Here is a 20,403-nt window from a genome sequence, read left to right on the forward strand (position 1 = left end):
CCACCCCTCCATCTAGGGTAGCAAGTGTTAAATACTTACCTCCTCGATGGATGATAAGGAGATGACAGGGCGGGGCTTCTTTGGTGCATTTGTTGTGGCACTTTAACCTGAGAGAAAGAGAAGGAAGGATTCATGGATGGGTGGATGGGTGGATGGGTGATGGGTGGGTGGATGGGTGGATGGATGGGTGGATGGATGGATGGTGGATGGATGGTTGATGGATGGATGGATGGATGGATGGATGTACAAACAGACGAATGGATGGATGAATGAATGGATGGATGGGTGGGTGTATAGAGCAAAAGAAGAGTAGACTTTTTGAACACTTTTGACAATCCAACATCGAGTCACTTTCAGCCATGACAGTCATGTCAAGTACTATGTCAAGTGCTATAACCTATGCAGCATCAAAATCCTGATGCAAAGCTCTGCTGAACATGAAACTAGGCTTTCATTCATTCATTCATTCCAAACGCTTCACTGGGCCTACCATGCCCCAGGCCCTAGGACATAAAATGAATAGGCAGATGCAGCCTCTATGTGTAAAGGGGAGGGACAATAAACAGGTAAACGAATCTAAGGGATAATGAACAGGCAAATGCAGATGTGCTAAGATCATACACAAAAGTAATACAGGAAAACAGCATGGAGAGTGGGAGAAGAAGGGCTTCCAACAGGCACAAAAGGTTTGGGGCAAGAGCAAGCCCGCTGGGTTCAGGCGTCAAAAGTTAAAGGTCGATGAGGCTGAAGTGAAGAAAACAAAAGTAGTGAAACCCTGAGGCAAGGGACGAGCCCCGGTGGCCCCGATGGGGAGTCTGCATTGGATTCTGTAGCACCGAGAAGCCGCTGGAGGCTTGGACAACTGTGACTCAGTCAGAGGGATGTTCGGGAAACCCTGAGTTGGGCCACTGCTGATACCACATGACGATCGAATCAGGAAGTTTCTGCCTTTGTTCCTTTGAAATAGCTGGACTCCACCCTGGAGGCTTCCAGAAAGAAACCATTCCTTTCTGCCACCCCCACCTGCGCGTGTTCTCCAACAAGCCCAGCTGGAGGGTGGCGTGCAGATGTGAAGAAGCCCACCTGCCACTGAGGCAGCCCCATGAGGCGGGGCAACGTAATGTAACCTTTGGACCACATCCAAATCAGGACGTGACACGCAAGACCACCAGTGACGCCCCAGCCCCCGGTGTTTTCCCTTGTTGCTTTTTCTTTTGGTGATGCGTACCCGAATCTTCTCTCTCTTGGGTGGGACAACTCAGGGGTGTGTCAGGTGGCACTAGACCCCTGTGGCCCATAACTGGTCTGCGACGCACCTGGGCTGCCTGCCTTTCCTTCCCTGCCTCACTCCCCTGCTGGTGGGGCCTGGCCTCTTCCCTCCAATAAACCAACCATCTTTAATTGAACAACAATAAAATAATTTAAAAAAAATAAAAAATAAACCAATCATCTGCCCTTGAACCCCTCTCAAGGTCTGTCACGGGAAGCCAACTAAGACACAGTGATTATTACAGGAGGTTCTGAACACCAGTGTGGTCTGTCCCACTGTCCACGCACCCAGCCACACCCGCTGCTCACTGTCCCCAGCACATCACTTTAGCCCACAGTTCCTAATGAATTTGTTTCCCAGGTGCTCTGTTCCACAAGGAGGCAAAGGGGGAACTATGGAGTCCTAGCCCATGGCCCAGACAAACGTCTGCACCAGACATGGCCCGAGGAGCACTGTGACCTAGGATGGCAGCTGTGATCCAGAAGGGGTAAGAAGCTTGGGCTTCAGTGTCAAGCCGACCTGAGCTTGACTCATGGTTCTTCCCATCTCAGACCATGGCAACATCCGTCTACCTTACTGGGGTCCGGCATCCTCACCCAAAAGGTGACAAGGATCTCATGAGAAAGTGCCCAGGTCAGTACCCACGTAGGCCCATATTCCCACGTGCAGGGCTGAAACACGCTGGGGGCCAGGGAACGCCAGGCGGGACACGTGCAGCCTGGAAACTTGGAAAGAATTTATTTAAAACTTTCATTGAAAATGGTTCTTTTTATTCCTTTTTTTTTTTAACTTCCAAGGCTAATAGGATAAGCTTCAGTTATTGAGAAAAGTTGCTTACACAGAGCATCTCATTCCCCAAAGGAGCTGCTGGCTAAATGAGACATCTTCTCTGTCTGAAAATTAAATATGTGAATTCATGTGGAGGGCAGGATGTGGGCCTTCTCCATCTCTGCGGCCCCTCTCCTCAGTGCCTGGCCTGGGGGGGTGCATACCATGCTGAATAAATGTCGGAGAGACGGGGGAGAGAGGAGGAAAGAAGAAAAAGGAAGGACCAGCAGATGGGGAAACCTGTCAAACGCTGTAGCAGCATTAAGAGTCTCTACCAAAATCTGTTTTGGAAAAAGGATGTCTGTTTCTTATAAATCGTATCCCTTGAAGTTTGGGAAATGCAAATAAGTCCCTCTCTGCATTCCCTTCTCCTTGCCCTCCCTGCCCCAAAGTGGCATTTTCCCTTGTTGCTTTTTCTTGCAGTGACTGCAAGCTCTCCTTCCCCGAAGGGCATGAAGGGGGGAGGGAGGAAGGAAAGGTAAGCAATGGATGGTGCAGAGTCTTACCATGAGGCTGGATTTTTATTCTGAGAGTAAGGGAAGACCCATGAGGGATTCTTAAAGGCAAGGGTGAAGGCTGGACAAGCATTTTGGAAATACCCCTCTGGGAGTGCAGACATTTACCATTAAAAGTGTAGCATTTCCCTGTGTCTTTCGTACTCCTTGCCTCAGTTTCCCTTTCCCAGGTCCCTGCATGAAGTGCTCTTTAAGACTTCTTGCCAAATCAGTAAACCAAAGCATCACCCCCTTCTCCTTGGGGTGTGTTTCACTGAACAGCTCAACCCAGCAGTTTTGTTTCCCCTGTGGTCTCCAATCTGAGCCAAATGCTTCTAGAAATGCCGCCGTATGTTCTCAGTGAAGGATATCAAAACACCCCTTCCCTCACTGCTGACAACTCAGTGGGGCTGAACTCTTTGGCCCACAACACACACAAAGAAAAATCCAGTTAATATAAATGAGGAAGATGTTGAGGACAAGTATATAAATCAGACCACAGGGTCCAGCGGCCTGATGAAAAAGAACCAGGAAATCCCCGGCGCTGTTCCCTCCGTAGGAGGAAGGACACTGTACGGAAACTGGAGAGTTACTAGCTGCTGGAGGTGCCCCTCCACCCCGCCTCATCCCCACTTCCCCGAGAGAGGGGCGTGACCACGGGATTGTCTTGGCTCCCAGCTCCTGGAGGTGTGTACCAGACCACAAAGACCAATTTCTCCTCCTTCAGTTCAAGAAAGGCTGATGAGAGAGGGTGGCGGGCGGGAGGAGGGATGAGAAAAAGACTAACAGCTCTGGTCCAGGGTCAGGCTGACTGCAGAGTCTCACATTCTGTTTAAGGAGAAGCAGAGTGGGGGGCTGGCATTTGTTGCTGCCCTACTGTGTGGCTGGCCCTTTGCTCATGAAAAGTGGTCAGCAGTCCAGGATCTTGAATCAGAGGGATGGTAAGTTTGAAGAGCGAATCCACCCACTGTGAGAATCTGGGTCAGCTATTTACTCCTGAAGGCCTCTGTTTCCTCATCTGTAAAATGGGGATAATAACACGTCCTACCTCCCATGGTTGTTGCGAGGATTAACTGAGATCATGCCTGGAAAGCGTTTAGCAGAATGTCTGGCACTTCGTAAGTCAGTCCTTAGTGCATGATATCATCACCATCATCACCACCACCACCACCACCATCACCACCACCACCACCACCACCACCACCACCACCATCACCATCACCACCACCACCACCACCACCACCACCACCACCATCACCACCATCACCACCACCATCACCACCACTACCACCACCACTACCACCACCACCACCACCACCACCACCACCATCACCACCACCACCACCACCATCACCACCACCATCACCACCACCACCACCACCATCACCACCACCATCACCACCATCACCACCATCAACATCATCATCATCATCACATTCAACCCCACCGCAGCCCTCAGTAAAGTTCTAATCATCCCTCACACACAACTGTAATCAGACCTATAATTTTTCTTATAATAGATAAAAATGCATATCAGGGACGCATATTAATTCCCATTATGATTATTGCAAAAACTGAACTGTTTCTATTAACGGAAAAGTAAGTTCAGGCTTCAAGCTGGTGATCTCTGAAATGCATGATCATAATTATATCCTGCCAATATCCTGCCCGTTGTACACATTCCCGAAGCTTCCGGCAAACTTTGCAGCAGCTGCAACATCGGCCTCATCGCTCCCCCAGTTTTTCAAGGGCTGGGAAAAGTATGCGCCCAGTGGCTCAAACCAACCATGGCTTATTCCATGCTTTTACATCCTCATCACAGATAAAACACTGTATTTGATGCAAGAACACAGAGGGCAAGAAGGGAAGCAAAGAGCACATGAAATCCATGAAAAAAGATCCATTAACAGAGCAAAACTGAGTAAAGGAATGCATGACTCATTTAAACAAAAATGAGTGAGGTGACCACTTACATGAAGAGAAAGAAACACAAGTGTGTCCAGCCAGGCTACTGCCGGCAGGAGGAAAGGGGACTTGAATAAAAGTGCATTAAAATGCCACTAAAATAAACTAAAAGCCTTATGCTGGTTAACCCAGGCTTCCAAACACCACTCTTTACCTTTCTAGGAAATGCTCATGGGTCTCAATCCTTCAGAGGTGGGCAGAGACCTTACCTGGAGCACCTAAAATGTTTCCACTAGCACAGACCTGCCTTGGGCCAACCTGAGTCACCCAGGACGCAGGACCTACAGTGCTCAGCCCGGGAAAGACCCAGACAAACCAAGATGTTCCATTGCTCTTAACAACAGCACTTTAAAACTCAATAATGCATGCCACCATCCCAGGGGTTGGGGAGGAGGGATTTATTGTACAAACCAGTGGTGGCCCACCAGGGCCATGGTGCTGCCCTCCTCCCCCGTGCCAAGGACAATTGGCAATGTCTGGAGATGTTTTTGGTTGTTGCAACTGAGGGTGGGTCAGGGGCTATGGCATCTAGTTGGGTGGAGGTCTGCAATTCTTCAAAATGCCCTGAGATGCACAAGAGAGCCCCAAACAAAGAATTATCTGCCCAAAATGTCAATCATGCCCAGATGAGAAACACTGACATAAACCCTTTGCTGTGCCCACCAGGAAGGGGGCTGGCTCAGAAAAATCCCCAAAGAAAAACAGAGAACATGAACCACAGAAAAGTAGGAAGTACACTAGATTTTCCTGACCATTGACCTTGCTTCAACCCATAGAGGTGATACAGTGAGTACGGGGTTGGGGTTTTTTTTTTTTTTGTATTAATAGAAATCCATTTGCACAATGAAAGAAATGCTGAACAACGTATTTAAAGATTCTGATTTGAAGGAATTCGCAAGTCATTAACATGACTGGGGCACTCACAGGGCTTTTCACCTCGAATGCATGTATTAATTAGCCTCCTCTACCATCAGAGAGGTTTAGAAACTTTTCCAGAGCCACCCAGCTGTGAGGTGGCAGAGCCAGGACCTGAACTGAACTCTCTCTGGCTGCAGACTCTGGATCCGGATATTGGTTGGCTGCCCTGAGCTGGGTTCCCTAGAAGTGGATCCTGAGATGGCTATTCTTATGGATGGAGTTCTTCAAGAGAAAACCTATTCCATTGCGGAGAAAGCAGGACAGGAAATGGGGGAGGAGCTAAGCAAGGACGTGGCTTCAGGTGACTCTAGTCTTACCCTGATCTGGGTTGGAGGGGTGCGTCTCTGGAGTGTAAAATGCTCCCTAAGGTCTGCCTGCCTTGAAGCAAGCAGGCTGGGCTTTTGCACACCTGCACCTGGCTCTGAGCCACCTCAGGGAGGGGGAGGCTTATCCCCAGCACCTCTGAGTGAGGCAGCTGCAGTCACCGAAGGGCAAGCTTCCAGAGAAGGCCTCACAGCAGCCCCCACAGCAGAACGAGTGATTGGCAACATGAGCAGGACATTAAGACACGCGTGAGTGAGGGAAAGCTGTGCTCAGTGGCCACCAATGTTATCACCTTGTCCTCAAGGCAGAGGAGTGGGTACTCCTCGGTCCTAGAGAAAAATGAGTCTGAGCATCTGCATGGTGTTCTGACCTCCATACCCTTCCCGTCTCGGGCCCCAAGAGTAGGTGACCCAGAGAACACCAGCCAGCACTCCTGGCTTCTGCCCTCCACCCCAACTCTACCCCCAGAGGAAGGGCCATGGGACCCCAACATTCTCCTCCCCTGGGCCCTGTGCTCTGCAAGTGACCTGCTCCAGCCTGATAGGAGCCTCAGAGTCCAAGATCGCTTTCCCAGCAGGGGGCGGGATGGGCAGTGAGCAGTCCCCGGCCCTGGCCTGAGCCTCAGGAAGCAGTGGCAGGAGTCATCACTGCAGGACCCCTCAGTGACTGCAAAGCAGAACCAGCTTGCTCTGGAGCCCAGGCTCTGCATGGTACACACAGTTGCAAACAAGCCTTTTATGTCCTGATCCCAGCCTTTGCCGGCACTGTTTCCTTAGCCTGGACACCCTTAGCCCGCCTGCAGCTGGCCAGCTCCATGCTTCCCTGGTGACTTCCAAGTCGCTGGGGACAGCCTCCCCAATGTGCACAAGCAATGTGTCCCCCAACCCGGGGCAGCCCCCGCACCGCCCCCTGTGGCAGTAAAGTGGGTCCTTGAGCAATACAGGTTTGAGCTGCGCAGGTCCACCTCTACACAGATATTTTTCAGTAAATACATACAGTACTGTAAATATATTTTCTCTTCTTTGTGATTTTCTTAATAACATTTTCTGTTCTCTAGATTGCTCCATTGTAAGCTTACAGCATGTAATACAAGTAACATGTAAAATGTGTTATTCAACTGCTCATGATAGTGGAAAGGCTTCCGGTCACAGTAGGCTGTTAGTCGTTACGTTTTCAGAGAGTCAAAGGTTATACTCAGATTTTCGACGGCGGCAGGGTCGGCACCACTAACCCCCACGTTGCTCAAGAGTCACCTGTAACTATCTACCCTGTTTACCCTTCCCTCCAGATCAACGCTTTTCACTCACACTTTAATGCGAATATGAATTATCTGGGAGGCTTCTTAAAAATGCAGATTTCTAGGCACTGCCCCCAGAGCCTGGGCCGGGAAGGCTGGGGGCAGGGAGGTGCTGCTCAGAAGCTACAATTTTAAGCTTCCACCACGATCCTGACCTTACTACCTGACCTCGTCACGGTTTCAGGGGGCAGAGCTCGCCTTGAGAACTGGTGGTGACTGGGGGCAAGGGGAGGGCAGCCACCTTGTCTTTCTCCCCTTGTTTCCAAATGGCAGCACAGCCTCCCCCGCACAGCAGACGCTCAGCCAGGGCTGCCGACCTAGCAGAATAACCCGAGCCGAAGTAGGGTCTACAAAGCGGCCCCCAGGGAGGCTACGACAGGCAGAGGAGACGGTCGAAAGGCTACTTCTCCATCAGTGGCTTCTGAAGACACCCCCTCCCTTCCACCCTGCAGCCCGCGGAGAAGCAAAGCACCTTGGTTCCAGCTCTCGTTTTCTAGAGGACCAGCTGCCAATCACTGCCCTGCACTTTCCTGCAAGAAACGCAGACAGGGGTGGAGAGGTTGCAGGGAGCCAGCCCTCAGCCCAGCCCAAACCTGTGGAAGGGGCCCCGAGAGGGAGGAGAGATGCAGATAACCCCCGACTGAGGGCTGGGAAGCCCAGCAGCATCCCCTGCAAAAGCGCACTTCAGCCAGCTGAGTCCACAGTTACCAGACAATTCTCGGATTGTGCTGACACCCGACCACTTAGAACGAAACTCCATTCCGCGCTCATGAGCCTCTTAGATGAAAACGCCTCCATTTAGATCACTGCAAATTGCTTTCTGAGTATAATTTCCCATTAGTTCATTAATCTCTCTGTTCGGAACGCCAATGAGACAAGCTCAGGATAATTCCGGAAGAAGTGGGCCTGAAACTGAAGCAGGAGCGAAGGGGATTAGGCATTCAGAAGTATCCTGGCTTCCTGGGGGGAGGGGCACCCCAAAATCATAAAGTTAGGAACTGTATTCACTTTTGTTTATTAAGGTTTTATAATGGGTTAAGTACGAGGCTGAGCCTTTTACTTTATTTATCTTACTGATTTAAAAAAATAATCTAGTAAGATAATATGTAATTAATAGATGTTATCTACAAATTAGGCATTCTATAAGGAATGTCTAATTATTTCCCTCTTTCTACAGAGGGGGCAACTGAGGCTCAGCAGTGGTCACATGCCAGCCAGCGGCAGAGTGAGGGTTCACACGCAGGCGCGTGTGTGTCTGACCGTCAGCCCAGGACCTGGTCATTCCTTCCCTTTTTGATCACCGCACGAGTATTTACCGGGTGGATTTTCCGGTGGATTTACCGGGATGAACAAGGCTTGTGTCTACAACAGCTGTGACAACACAAGAGCCTGAAAAGTAAGCAGTAAAGAGTGACCATATACTGTAAGGAAAAAAACAAACTCTCACACAAAATGAAGTTTGATTTTGTCAAACAATTATGTTTACGTAGAGTAGTTGTTCTCAAATGTGGTGCCCAGACCAGCTGGGAACTTGTCAGAAATTTGAATTCTTGATATTCCCCCCCCCCAAACTGCTGCACCAGAAACTCTAGGCTGAGTCCAGGACTCCGTGTCTTAACAAACCCCCCAGGGGAGTCCTGTGCATGCTCAGGTCTGAGACCCTTTATCCAGAGAAAAGAGGAGCTCGCAGGGGAGTCTGGGGGCCAATGGAGCAGCGCTTCTCAAATGTTAGTGCACACGACAATCACCAGGACGGTCTTAGAATTCAGACTCTCGTGTGGCAGGTCTGGGGCGGGACTCAGGACTCTGCATTTCCAACCAGTTCCCAGGTGAGGCTGATGCTGCCGGTCCAGGGACCAGACATGGAGCAGCAAGGGTCTGATCCGATCCTCCTCACCCAGGAGTCTCTGGCACTACCAGATCCAGGGTTGCTCCACATTTCAAACAAAAACACAACTAACTCATTGCCTTCAGGGCAGGTTCAAATCCAAGTCTCTGGGAAGAACTTCAGGAAAACAGGAAAGGACCTGCACCACAAACTACTGTTTTCCCCAAGATCCCACTCAGGTGTGAGACCTTCCCTGAGCACTTCCATTAAAACTGCAGCCCCTTCCCTGGCCCTGTCTCCCTGTTCTGCTTTGTTCTCCTTTCAGACGTGTCCAACCTGCGGCCCGCAGGCCTGCATGAGGCTCGGGATGGCTATGAATGCCGCCCAACACAAAATCGTCAATTTACTTAAAACGTTATCAGATTTTTTGTGATTACATGACACAATGTATTTAATGTGTGACCCAAGACAACTCTTCTTCCAGTGTGGCCCAGAGACGCCGAAAGGTTGGACAACTCTGCTTAGGACTTCAGTATCGTCTGAACAGATGATCTATTTGAATAACTTACTTTCCCTACTGTCTGTGCCTGCCCTCCCACCCCACCAGCTTGAAAATTCCACGAGGGCAGAGATTTTGTCTGTTTTATCCACTGCTACTTCCCCTGCGCCCAGGACAGTGCCTGGTGAGTAGTGGGTGCTCAATAAACATTAGGTGAGTAAAAGAGCAAGTAGTTCCGCCCATTTTTTCCTAAGCAGCTGCCTCCCCAGTCTTGGTGACGCCTCTCTGAAGTTCCACCTGTCGCTGTTCTTCACGTGTGCACTTGGGCTTCTCCAAACATCATTTCTCTGCAGCTGTGTCTTCCCCAAACTCCTTGACAACAGGGCCCACGCGTCACCTGTTTCTGTCCCTCATGCAAGCCTTCTATCAGTCTGTCAGTGCGTCCAAAATTTTTCAACCTTTGAAAACAAATGCAAATGACTATCTATCCTCTCTGTTCTTCACGCGAAAGCTGCAGGATGTTACAGAAGAGTAAGTTCACATCTCAACTGGTGATATCTGCAGTGCGTGCTCATTGCTGCGTCCTGGGGAACGCTCTAATCCCCGCGGTAGTTACAAGGGTGTAATGTCGGAATTCCCGAAGCACGCTGGAGCTCTGCAGCAGCGGCAGACTCTGCCTCCACCTCCGCGGCAGTTTTCCTAAGGGCTGAGCACCTCGGTCCAAGCACAGCTTGCTTTGCATTCTGCCGCTTTCACACTGGCGGCCACTTATTTTTGCAGAAGGTGGAGAGGGAGGAGGGAAGTTCTGTGATAAAACATCATCACCTGGGGGCGAGGACATTTCATTGACTGCTTCCAATGGTCCTATGGCAGGTGCTCACATCATGCCCACTTTACAGATAAGGAAGCTGAGCTCCCAGATGACCAGTGTCTTGCTCAAGCTCACACAAGTTCAGCAAGGCAGCTGGGACTCGAATTCAGTTCTGGCTGCTTCCAAAGTCTGGGCCTCTTGCAGCCGGCCCTCTCTACCAGACGCCCACGCCTGCCCCAGCCCTTCCCCCAACCCTTGGCGGGCCTGGGCCTTTGCTCGTTACTTTTAGAACAGAGAGCAGAAGCAAAGGCCACCTCAGAGTTTTATATCTAGTGCTGAAAATTAAACCGGCTAAGGAAGCGTTCAGCCCTGCTGCCTCCTGGCTGTGTCCCTGTCACCTAATTACCTGACTTCAAAGCCTCCCCTCTGCAGGTGCGAGGCTGTGAAAGCTGCTGCTTCCCCCACAGAACACAGTGGGACTACACACGTGATAAGACAGGCCGGGAGCAGCTGGCGTTTGGGGGAAATCAGACAGCCGGCCAGTTGGACCTGGGGGCCTAGCCTCATGCCTGTCGGCGTCAGAAAGCCCAGGGCTGCCATCCTGGGGGCTCACCCGAGAGCCCAGGTCCTTGGAGGACCAAGGTGGGGTGCAGGCCTCCAAACACAAATGCTTGGTAGTGACTGCCCTGTGCGTCCTGCCCCCGTATCCACAGAGCTTAAGCCTCCTTCTGTGCTGGAATGAATTAATCCCCCTGACTAGGGAACGGAGCCCTCGGCCCTACCTTCATCACTCAGGTGAGACCTCCCAGCTGGGGGCTAGAATGAATCCTTGCCCCCATGGCTAGCCTACCTCCCTCACAGGGCCGGGATGTGGGGAGGCTTGAAGGAGCCCGAATGAGAGTCCCCTGCCTGGGCTGGACAAGGCCACAGGGGAAAGGTTCCCCACCACCTTTTACACTAAGCGGCTCCTATCAGCAAACAGATACACGTCCACTTGTAACTCTTAGATACACGGGCACCTTCATGACCATTTTTCAGTAATTGGACAGGAGCGGGTATTTAATTCCCATTACGGAAGGAGAGAGGGAGGCCAAGCAGAAAGGCACTGGCAGCCTTCGACAGAGGACAGAACACCACGCCTGCCACCGGGCTGTGTCCTTCGGTGCCGATTTCTTGAATGCGCACCGCCACATTGGGCAGGCGCGATGATTATCCCTCTCGTGTGGATGGAAACACTAGGAACGGATACATGAGGTGACTTGCCCAAGGCCAAACAGCTAGAAGGTGACTCGAGCCCACTTTGGGTGCCAGAGCTTTTCTACAGCCCCCCTCCCTTTTGCCAGCCATGACCTGGAATGGGAGTGTGGAAGTGGGGCGGGGGGCGGGGAGAATTCAAGACCAACGTGAAGCCACAGAAAAGACAGGCGTTAGGGGCCAGGGTTCAAGTTCTGACTGCCACTTCTGGGCTGTGTGACCTCAGTCAGGGGACTTATCCTTGGCCAAGACTCAGCTTTCACATCCATAAAATGGGGAGGACCATAACACCCCCTCAGAGGAGAAAATATATATAAAGGAGGCAAAGCCTTCACGAACAGTAACTCAGGGACTGGAAAACTACAGCCAAGAGGCCCGAGCCAGCCCACAGAATATTGCTGTAAATGAGGTCTCATGGGGATAAACGAGAGTGTCACGCCCATTTGGGTATTATCTCTGGTTGTTTTGAGCTACATGGCAGAGCTGGGTAGTTGTAACAGTGACGCCACGGCCAGAAAAGCCTAGAATATTTACTGTCTGGCCAGCTCAAGAAAAAGTTGGCCAACCCCTGGTCTTAGGTGCTATAAAAATGCAAGACGGCACCCCACCTCGGGCAACACCATTATGCGTTTCCAGGGCCACCCATCAGCTCAGGTTCTTATTAGATCTGCTCTCCTTGAGCCCTTCCCCAATACACAGGTTCCTTTAAGATCTATTCCCAAAACCGGAGCAAGCAGCTCTTCCCAAAGTCAAGAAACCCAACTCCCATAAATTCATTCAGATCCCAGTAGTGCCCCTGCTGACATCAGGCACAGTGGAAAATGCTTCCAGGTACAGCCACTTACTTGCAATTTTTACACTTGAGGCCAAAAAGCATCCCTTTCCCACAGACTGTGCACGTCTGAGACATCCAGTACTTGGTGGAAAACCTGTGGAAAAGAGACAGGAAATGTTCAAGGGCAAGGTGATGGCAACTGACCCATCTCCAGAAGAATGAACCACTTAAAGGGTGATTCCAGTCCTGCTTCTTCCGAGACATGTGACTAAATCAATTTGAGGCATAAACCACTGGAACCTCAGTGTTCTCACCTGTGAAGCCGCATAATAACACATTGACCTCATAGATCATTGGGAGTTTTAAACAGGGTCACGAATGTCAGGGTTTTACACAGCTCCTGGCACCTCGTGAATGCCCAATGAATCAAGTTGTGACTATATTATTACCCAATCATTCCTAACAGCCACTCATTTGTTCAATAAATATTGCCTGCTGTCCTACTATGTGCTGAGTTCAGTTCTGGGACAGAGTGTTGGATGGAGCTAGAACTGTCCTTGGAGCCTCCAAAGCAAGGTGGGGCCTCCCAGGAGGGAAAGCCATTTCCCATCATGGCTAGTTATGTCATATGGGAAGCTTCAAGAGGGGGCCACCGCCCCCCATAAGCTGAGACCACAAAATCTAGTAGCAGAGTCCCCTAAAATGAAAGCCTTTTCAGAACCAGCTCAGCTCTCTCTCCAACCACCACCACTTGCTGCAACCAAGGCAATTTGGAGGCCTCTGATATATGATACACAGTTGAAAGGTTGGGGAGGGGGGCTACTTTCTTCTCCAAGAGATGCCAGGCAGCTGAGCCAGACACATGGCCAATCCGAGGTGGAGCTGAGCCAGGGGTGGAGCTAAAACAGGGGGAGGAGCTGAGCCAGGGGGCGGTATGCAAGAAGAAGCCAAAAACAGGCCGCCTTTGATGCCTTCCTCTCTGCATCTCACTGCCAGACCACTGATGTGTCTGTCACACATTTCTCACTACTTCCTACACCACTTTCTCATTGAGACTTAATAACTGTCCTGTCAACACATTTCTTTCAAGAACTGTTGATGAGATGACTTTCCGGGACAGTGTGCTCCTTGCTGCCTCACCCAGGCTACAGTGATGCGTTCATCCCGGGGACTAACCCTGCCCCCGCCACAGCCCCAATCTCTCCATACCATCGTGGCCTGTTGACTGACTGTCTAACCCTCCTCCAGCCCATGAGCTCCCCACGGGTATAGACCTTCCATCTCATTCTGTGCTGCAGCTGTGGCACAGAAATTCTCTACAAAGATGAGTGGGAAAAAGTCCATGAATGAGTGAGTCAGTCCCTCAGCCCAGTCACAGAGGCCCTGGTGCAAAGAAAACTCTCAGCAGCAGTGTCCAAAGAACACAAATGCTGAGGCCAAGTAGACCCATCACTTAGCCACCCAGGGCCTCCGTTTGCCTACCTGTCAAGTGGATATGAGCACACCTGCACAGCCTACCCCCACCTTGGGGGTCAGAGTCCCCAGCCCTCACCGTGCAGGGACGTAGGCACCAGTGCACACGGGAATCCAGCCTACCTGTGCTTGATGGAGTTGCCAAGGTCTCTGCGAGGGATCTGCGGGGACCAGCGCGGCACTGACAACGTGTCTGTGGGGAGAGAAGAGGGGAGGAGAACCTGTTACACAGAGGGCCAGAGGCTGGCATGGGCTCCAGCTAAATTCTGGAAGGAAGAGGGAGGCTCCCGGGCCTCAGGAAGGACGACAACCACATCACTCGTTAAACCAAAGCCAAGCGGAGCCCTGGTTTAGCTTGTGTTCTCTTAACCCACACAAGGCCCCCTGGGCAGGGCAGCCAGAGAGTGCCTTGAAGGAAGCCAGCTGTGCAGAGAATAAGATGAAGTATCACTGCCATGTACAGAGTGCTTAGTGTGTGCCAGGCGTTGCCACGGGACTCACATGCCTTCGCCCATCACGTCATCGGAACAATCCCAAGGACAGGGGCTGTCGGCACCCCCACGCTGAAGGTGAGGAAACTGAGGCTTGGAGAGAGGAAGTCCTTTGCTCAGGGTCATACACCTCGGAGGTCACACAGCAGCTGTGCATCCATGCCGGAGGGACTGGAGAGCATGTGGCCTTGGAGGCCAAGGTCTCCTGTGGAAGACTGCAAACGCCGGCCATGCATGTGGGATCTACTTCCTCATTTTGGTCACACTCCTATACAGCCCATAAAATGATCTGTTTACTATTTTAAGTTGACTCTTTTTGTCTGTTTAATACATTTTACGAGTAAACTCCATATAGAAAACTGATATAACTATATATATTGTACATAACCATTTAAAATATATTCAACCATGTACCATCTAAACTCATGTTAGAATAAAGGAATGGACTCATGAAGGGCTGGGTGGATGGATGGATGGATGGATCAATGAATTGGTAGGTAGGTCTGTGGGGGGGATGGATGGATAGGTGGGTAGATGGACAAATGAGTAGATAGATGGGAAAAATGGGTAGGTGGGTAGATGAATTGCTAGGTGGGTAGCTGTGTGGGGTGGGTGGGTGGATGGACAGACGGATGGATGGATAGGTACATGGATTGGTGGGTGGATGGTGGATGGGTGGATATTTAAATAGGTAGGTGGATGAATGGTTGGGTGGGTAGGTGGACAGATGAGTGGATAGATGGACAGATGCGTAGGTGGGTGGATGAATTGCTAGGTGGTTGGGTGGATGGATGGATGGGTGGAGGGGAATGAAGAAGACATTATATCACACAGACTTCAGACTGGATTCCTGTCCCCATCTGGTCTTTTCTTTTGTGCCTTAGGCTAAATGCCAGTGACTTCCACCATCATTCCACCGCTGAGTGCTGCGACTTTTTCCACAGACTCTGAGCACCAGCCCCCGCCTTCCCTCCACTCCCCAGCTCCTCACAGACCGTGGAGGCCCTGAGGGGTGTGAAACGACAGCAGGAATGAACTAGTGCCGCCTGTGAAGTCCCCACCAGCCCGGGAGAGAAGCAGCCAGGGGCTGACCCACATGCCAGCCCTCATTTCTCAGGCCAGATGGATGGAGCCAGCACCCTGCTTTCTGAGCTGCAAATGCATGCCTCATTTTTCACAGCAATTGTTATGGAGTGTTGTGCTCATTGGGGAGCCCAGCTTGTCTGAACCAATCAGGGAGCATTTAACCTCCAACCCATTCACATTCTCTCTTCTGTCTAATGGCACTGGCGGCAGCCATCTAAAAGCTGTTTCCAGAAACCCCAATTTCTGCCCTTGTAAAGCTGGGACCCTTCCTGGGAGAGCTAGAGATCTTCCAAGCCCCAAAAGGTGGAGCAAATCCAAGAGGGGGCCAGCATGGTATATCACTCAGAATCATTGCCCGTGGAATTTCCTCTAGTGTAACTAAAAACTAAATGTCATCCATTTTTACCGCTTGTTTCAGTTTCTGAGGGAAACAACAGAAGATAAGAAAGAAAACATATTTTTTTAGAGAGAGAGCATGCTTTCTTTCCATTCCTATCTCCTTTCAGGACTGAAGTAAGATTTGAGAGGAAGGAATCTACCTGCTACCTCCTTCGTTGCCTTCCCCAGCACCAGGGTGGACGAAGGTGTACGAGCTGTGCTGGAGAGGAGGGGTTAGCTGAGGTACACAGCCTCCTCGTGGGGAACCCACAAGCCTGGGAGTGGTGAATGGGGGGTTCGTCTCCTGGAACATAAAGACCAGCTGTCTAGAAAGGTGTGTTGAGAAGGATTCTGAGGCTCGATAGGAAAGAGCACAGAGATTGATTAGCAATGTCTGCCAGGGTGCGGAACGAGGTAGCACCTGCAAGTCTGCACATATTTGCCTCTCCCGCAAGGACAGAGACCACATTTATCTTCCTTCCTTCCTTCCTTCCTTCCTTCCTTCCTTCCTTCCGTCTCACAGTCTCAGAGCATAGTGCCACGGGGCAAAGTAAGTACTTAAGACATGTTTGCTGACCCCAAGAGTATGATAATAAAAACAGAGTTCATTGATCACTCAGTGTGTTAGGCATTGTGCTGCGATGTTTATACCCGAAAGCTTTGCCTCCAGGCACTCAGGATTCTCATTACTGCCACTGTACCAAGAAAGACACAGGAGCTCAGAGAGGTGTGGTGGCTTGCTAAAGGTCACACAGCCAGGCACTAGCAGAACCTCAAGCTGTAACTTTGCGATTGTTTGTAAGTCCTCCCAAAGCCCCTACCCCAGTGTTCTTAACCAGGGGCACTTTTGGCCCCCAGAGGACACCTGGCAATAAATGGTGATATATTTGGTTGTTAATGCTAGGGTGGGGAGTACTACTGGTTTGTAGTGGGTAGAGGCCAGGGATGCTGCTCAATGTCCTGTAATACACAGGACAGCCCCCCAGCAAAGAATTAACCAGCCCCAAAGTAACAGTGCCAAGGATGAGAATCCCAGATCCAAATGGTTTTTCCTTCTCCAGGCACCTCTACCCCCCTCCCCCACAAAATGACCGGGATGGCACTCCTGACGCTCAGTTCGGCAGGGAGCAAATCCTCTTGTATGTGGGCACATCTCACTGTTCGATTCATATCCTCATTATGCTGTTATTCTCAATTACAGCGCCGTCTCGAAAAAGTAGAAGTAATTAAGTTTAGTCGTTCGGTTTCATTTCCCCGATATCTGGCTGAAGGGGGGAATTCTGTCAGTTACATTAAGCGGCAGCAGCATCATTAGTCTCAAGTTATAATAACCTCCACACGGCTTCGTACGTGGCTCTGAGGAGCTGAACTCGGAGATCCTCTCTCCTTTCTTTGTTTGGATTTCATTAAACTTGCCACTGCAAGCCTGAACGCGAAGGAGAACTGTTTGACGGGGAGGGAGGGGACATCTATGAAAATCGAGGCCTTATCATAACAGAGAAGGCAAACAGCATTTACAGCAATTAAACTGATACAGAAACTTCTGCTTAACAATCAGAGTGCCTATTAAGATGTCTCCCTAGCTGAACAAAAGATTCTTTTCTACTCTAATTTTCTGATAACAAGTCAAGCAGACACAGAGGCAGAACTGGTGCCTTCTGTCCCAGGGAGGAGAATAACAGACGGATCTTCTTAGATATTTTCATTTCCAGTGCTGGAGGGAAAGAGGGGTCTTCTCCCTCTCTCTACTCCTCTCAAAAGTGCCTCCACACAGAAGGCAATAAACCAGGAGCCCTGGCCTTTGAAATGGCCTTGGTAGCCAGATGGACAAACAAAAGCCCCGACAGGAGAAGCTGACATTAATAAAGCATTTGCGTTGTATAGAGCCTTCAAATGAAAGACCCAGCTCTGGGTTTCTGGTGAGGTCAAACTCCAGCTGAGAGAGGAGCCAGGCGTGGGAAAAACATGTAACACAGAGACACGAGGTATAAACAGGTGATGATAAAGAGAAGGAAGGGGGGCAAAAGAATAGGAGGAAAAAGAAATAAGAATAAGAATTGGAAGAAAATCAGAAATCAAAAAGAACAGATATGCTTTTTGTGGAGCGTTATCATGAACCAGGCAGTAAGGCCATACAAGCCCTTTACATCTATCATCTCATTTAATCCATTTATAATCTCAGTTAATGAGGTAATTATCTTGTTACCTCCACACACACAGTTATCATTAGTCCCATTTCACCACTGAGGACATCAGGAAGTTACATGATTTGCCCAAGGTCACACAGCAAGCAAAGGCCAGGCCTGGGGTTTTTAGTTTGGGTCACAGAGCTGGAGTTCAATAAACAATAGCCTATTTCATCCCCATTCACAGACGGAAACACTGAAGCTTAGAGGCAATAAGCAACTGTCTATAGCTCATAAGTGACTGAGTGGGGATTTGAACCACAGACAGGAACAAACTGCATGCTTCCAGTTCAGACGGCCCTCCAGACCCACGCCTCCCACCTGTGTCTTGGGGAGAGCAGAGATGATGGGCATGCCCCTTTCCAGCTCCGGGAAGGGCCACCGAGGCCTGGAAGGTGATGTAACAGCATGTTCATTCCCTCTGGGACTCAAGCAGTTATCGAATAAATACTTTGTTGAGCAGAATAATACCTTCTGCCCCCAAATATCCACAGTCTGATCCCTGGAACCTGTAAGTATGTTACCTAACAGACAAAAATAGATCTTGCAGATGTGATTAAAGATCTTGAAATGGGGCGACTGCCCTGGATTGCGCAGGCAGGCCCAATGCAATAAGTGACAGAGAGAGGAAGGCAAGTCCCGGGGAGAGAAGGAGGCGGGGCGATGGCGGGCTTCGAGGAGGGGAGGGGGCCAAGGGCCGAGAAATGCGCAGCCTTCAGAACCGAGAAAAGGCAACAAGTCAGACTCTTCCCCTAGAGCTTCCGAAAGGAACCAGCTCCACTGAGACATTGACTTTGGACTTCTGGCCTCCAGAACTGTAAGATAATCAACTGGTGTTGTGTTCAGACACTAAATTTTGGTCATTTTTTTTTCTTACAGCAGCCACAGGAAACAGATACAGTACCTGTTTTGCACCAGGTAGGGTTTTAGGAAACTGGGGGCATGTCGAACAGGATAATCAAGTTACGCTTAGATAATCAAGAGCTTAGAGTGTGTGGGAGGAGTAAGAAAGTGACATAGTCCATGAAGGAAATAAAATAGTAGGAACTCCGAGCTTTCAGTCAATGGGAACCTTAAAGTACATTAGAACAGGCAGGATGCAAGGATGCTGCGGGGTGGAGGGCAGGGGCAATGGGGAGCAGGGAGGAGGCTGGTCTCACAACTTTAAGAGCTCCCTCTGGTGGCCAAGGAGAGAATCGCCTGCCAGGCTGTGAAGGAAACAAGAGGAGCTCCTCCAGCCTCCTACCTCCACACTCCAACTCCCCACCTCCACTGGAATCTAAAGCACCAGCCCAGGCCCTTACAAGGCCACTGTCCCACCTGAGCCGTCCTGATCCCATCTGCTGCCCCCCATAAGACAAATCCACACCCTAGAGTAATCAGTCCACCACATGGCACAGGAGTGCTGATCAGTGTTACTGCACGTATCACAAGTGGGAATACATCTCTCAGAGACCCTTCTTCACGTAGGTTAACAAGCCCGGGAGACTGTATTCCCGGCTTGCTGAGAAGGAAGCTGAGGATAACTTAAAGTCCATCGCTAGTGCTTGATGGACTTTGGAGTTGAATCCAGCATTCTATAAAGCTAATGCCTCGCTACCCACCCCCTGCCCCACACAGCACGACTCTCCTTCTGAAACAAGTGTAAGATTTATTGTTTAAAACACACAGTCCTAGAGTTGGCAAAGACCACAAGAAACTGTCCACTGAAGTCTCGGGGTCTCTAAGCCCTCCGGGATAGAAGAGCTACCCTAACCTTACCTGTCCCCCTGGAGCTGAAGGCCTCTCATCCTGTTAATAAGAACAGCTAACATTTACTGAGCACCTACTGAAGGGCAGGACTCAGATTAAGGACTTCAGACGTGTGATTTGATTTAACCTCTGTAACTTCATTTTAGGCGGTAGAGCTTGGGGGTGGGGGTGGGGGGCGGGATCTGAGCTCAGACAGTCAAACCACAGAGCTCGGCCTCAGACAAACCACAAAGGAAAAGGAAGTTCTGAGCTGCCCTTAAGCTTCCAGCGCAGATGGAGTGAGAACTTAATAATGATGCTGCACTCAAATCAACGAGCAAATTCTTTTGGGCCCAAAGATACCTGAAACAAATAAAAACTTAGACCCTTAAACATTTCTTTTGGGGCCACAAGCCAGTCACCAGCTAAAATCCCACCGATTTCTCCAAGGTGCCAACCGACCCTAGGCAAAGGCTGTTCATGATATTATCACATAGCTGGGAATGGCTCTATTTGCTTTAATGTCCAATTCCAACAGATCAGATCTAAAGACGTATTTTAATTACATGTTGCCTCTAAAGGTTGTATTAGCTCCATGACTCTTCAAGGCCAGAGTTTCTCTGTGAACATGGTCATAAGTTTCTCCCTAAGACGATGACAACCCACTTCCAAGGTCCCACGGAGGTGTCTGGGGAACCACGGGCAGTGGTGAGTGTGTAGATTGGAGAGGGAGGACCCAGATGCCACACCATGAATAAGACAAGCTAAGGGCGTTGCTCACTCTTGAGGGAAGAG

At 50.2% G+C, this 20,403-nt stretch overlaps 1 protein-coding gene across 3 annotated transcripts in view; it reads right to left on the bottom strand.

The window, feature by feature from the left end:
• Window positions 1-20,403, bottom strand: part of KSR2 (kinase suppressor of ras 2) — a 274,031-nt gene that overhangs the window by 59,773 nt on the left and 193,855 nt on the right. For all 3 annotated transcript variants that reach the window (XM_045200496.3, XM_045200494.3, XM_045200495.3), the window contains exons 6-8: window positions 13,860-13,929; window positions 12,334-12,417; window positions 40-107 (exon numbers count right to left, since the gene is read on the bottom strand). In XM_045200496.3, coding sequence (XP_045056431.1) covers window positions 40-107; window positions 12,334-12,417; window positions 13,860-13,929 — 222 coding nt within the window. The remainder of the gene's footprint in view (window positions 1-39; window positions 108-12,333; window positions 12,418-13,859; window positions 13,930-20,403) is intronic.

This window comes from Desmodus rotundus, chromosome 7, assembly GCF_022682495.2.
Source record: "Desmodus rotundus isolate HL8 chromosome 7, HLdesRot8A.1, whole genome shotgun sequence".
In the NCBI taxonomy this organism is placed as follows: Eukaryota; Metazoa; Chordata; class Mammalia; order Chiroptera; family Phyllostomidae; genus Desmodus; species Desmodus rotundus.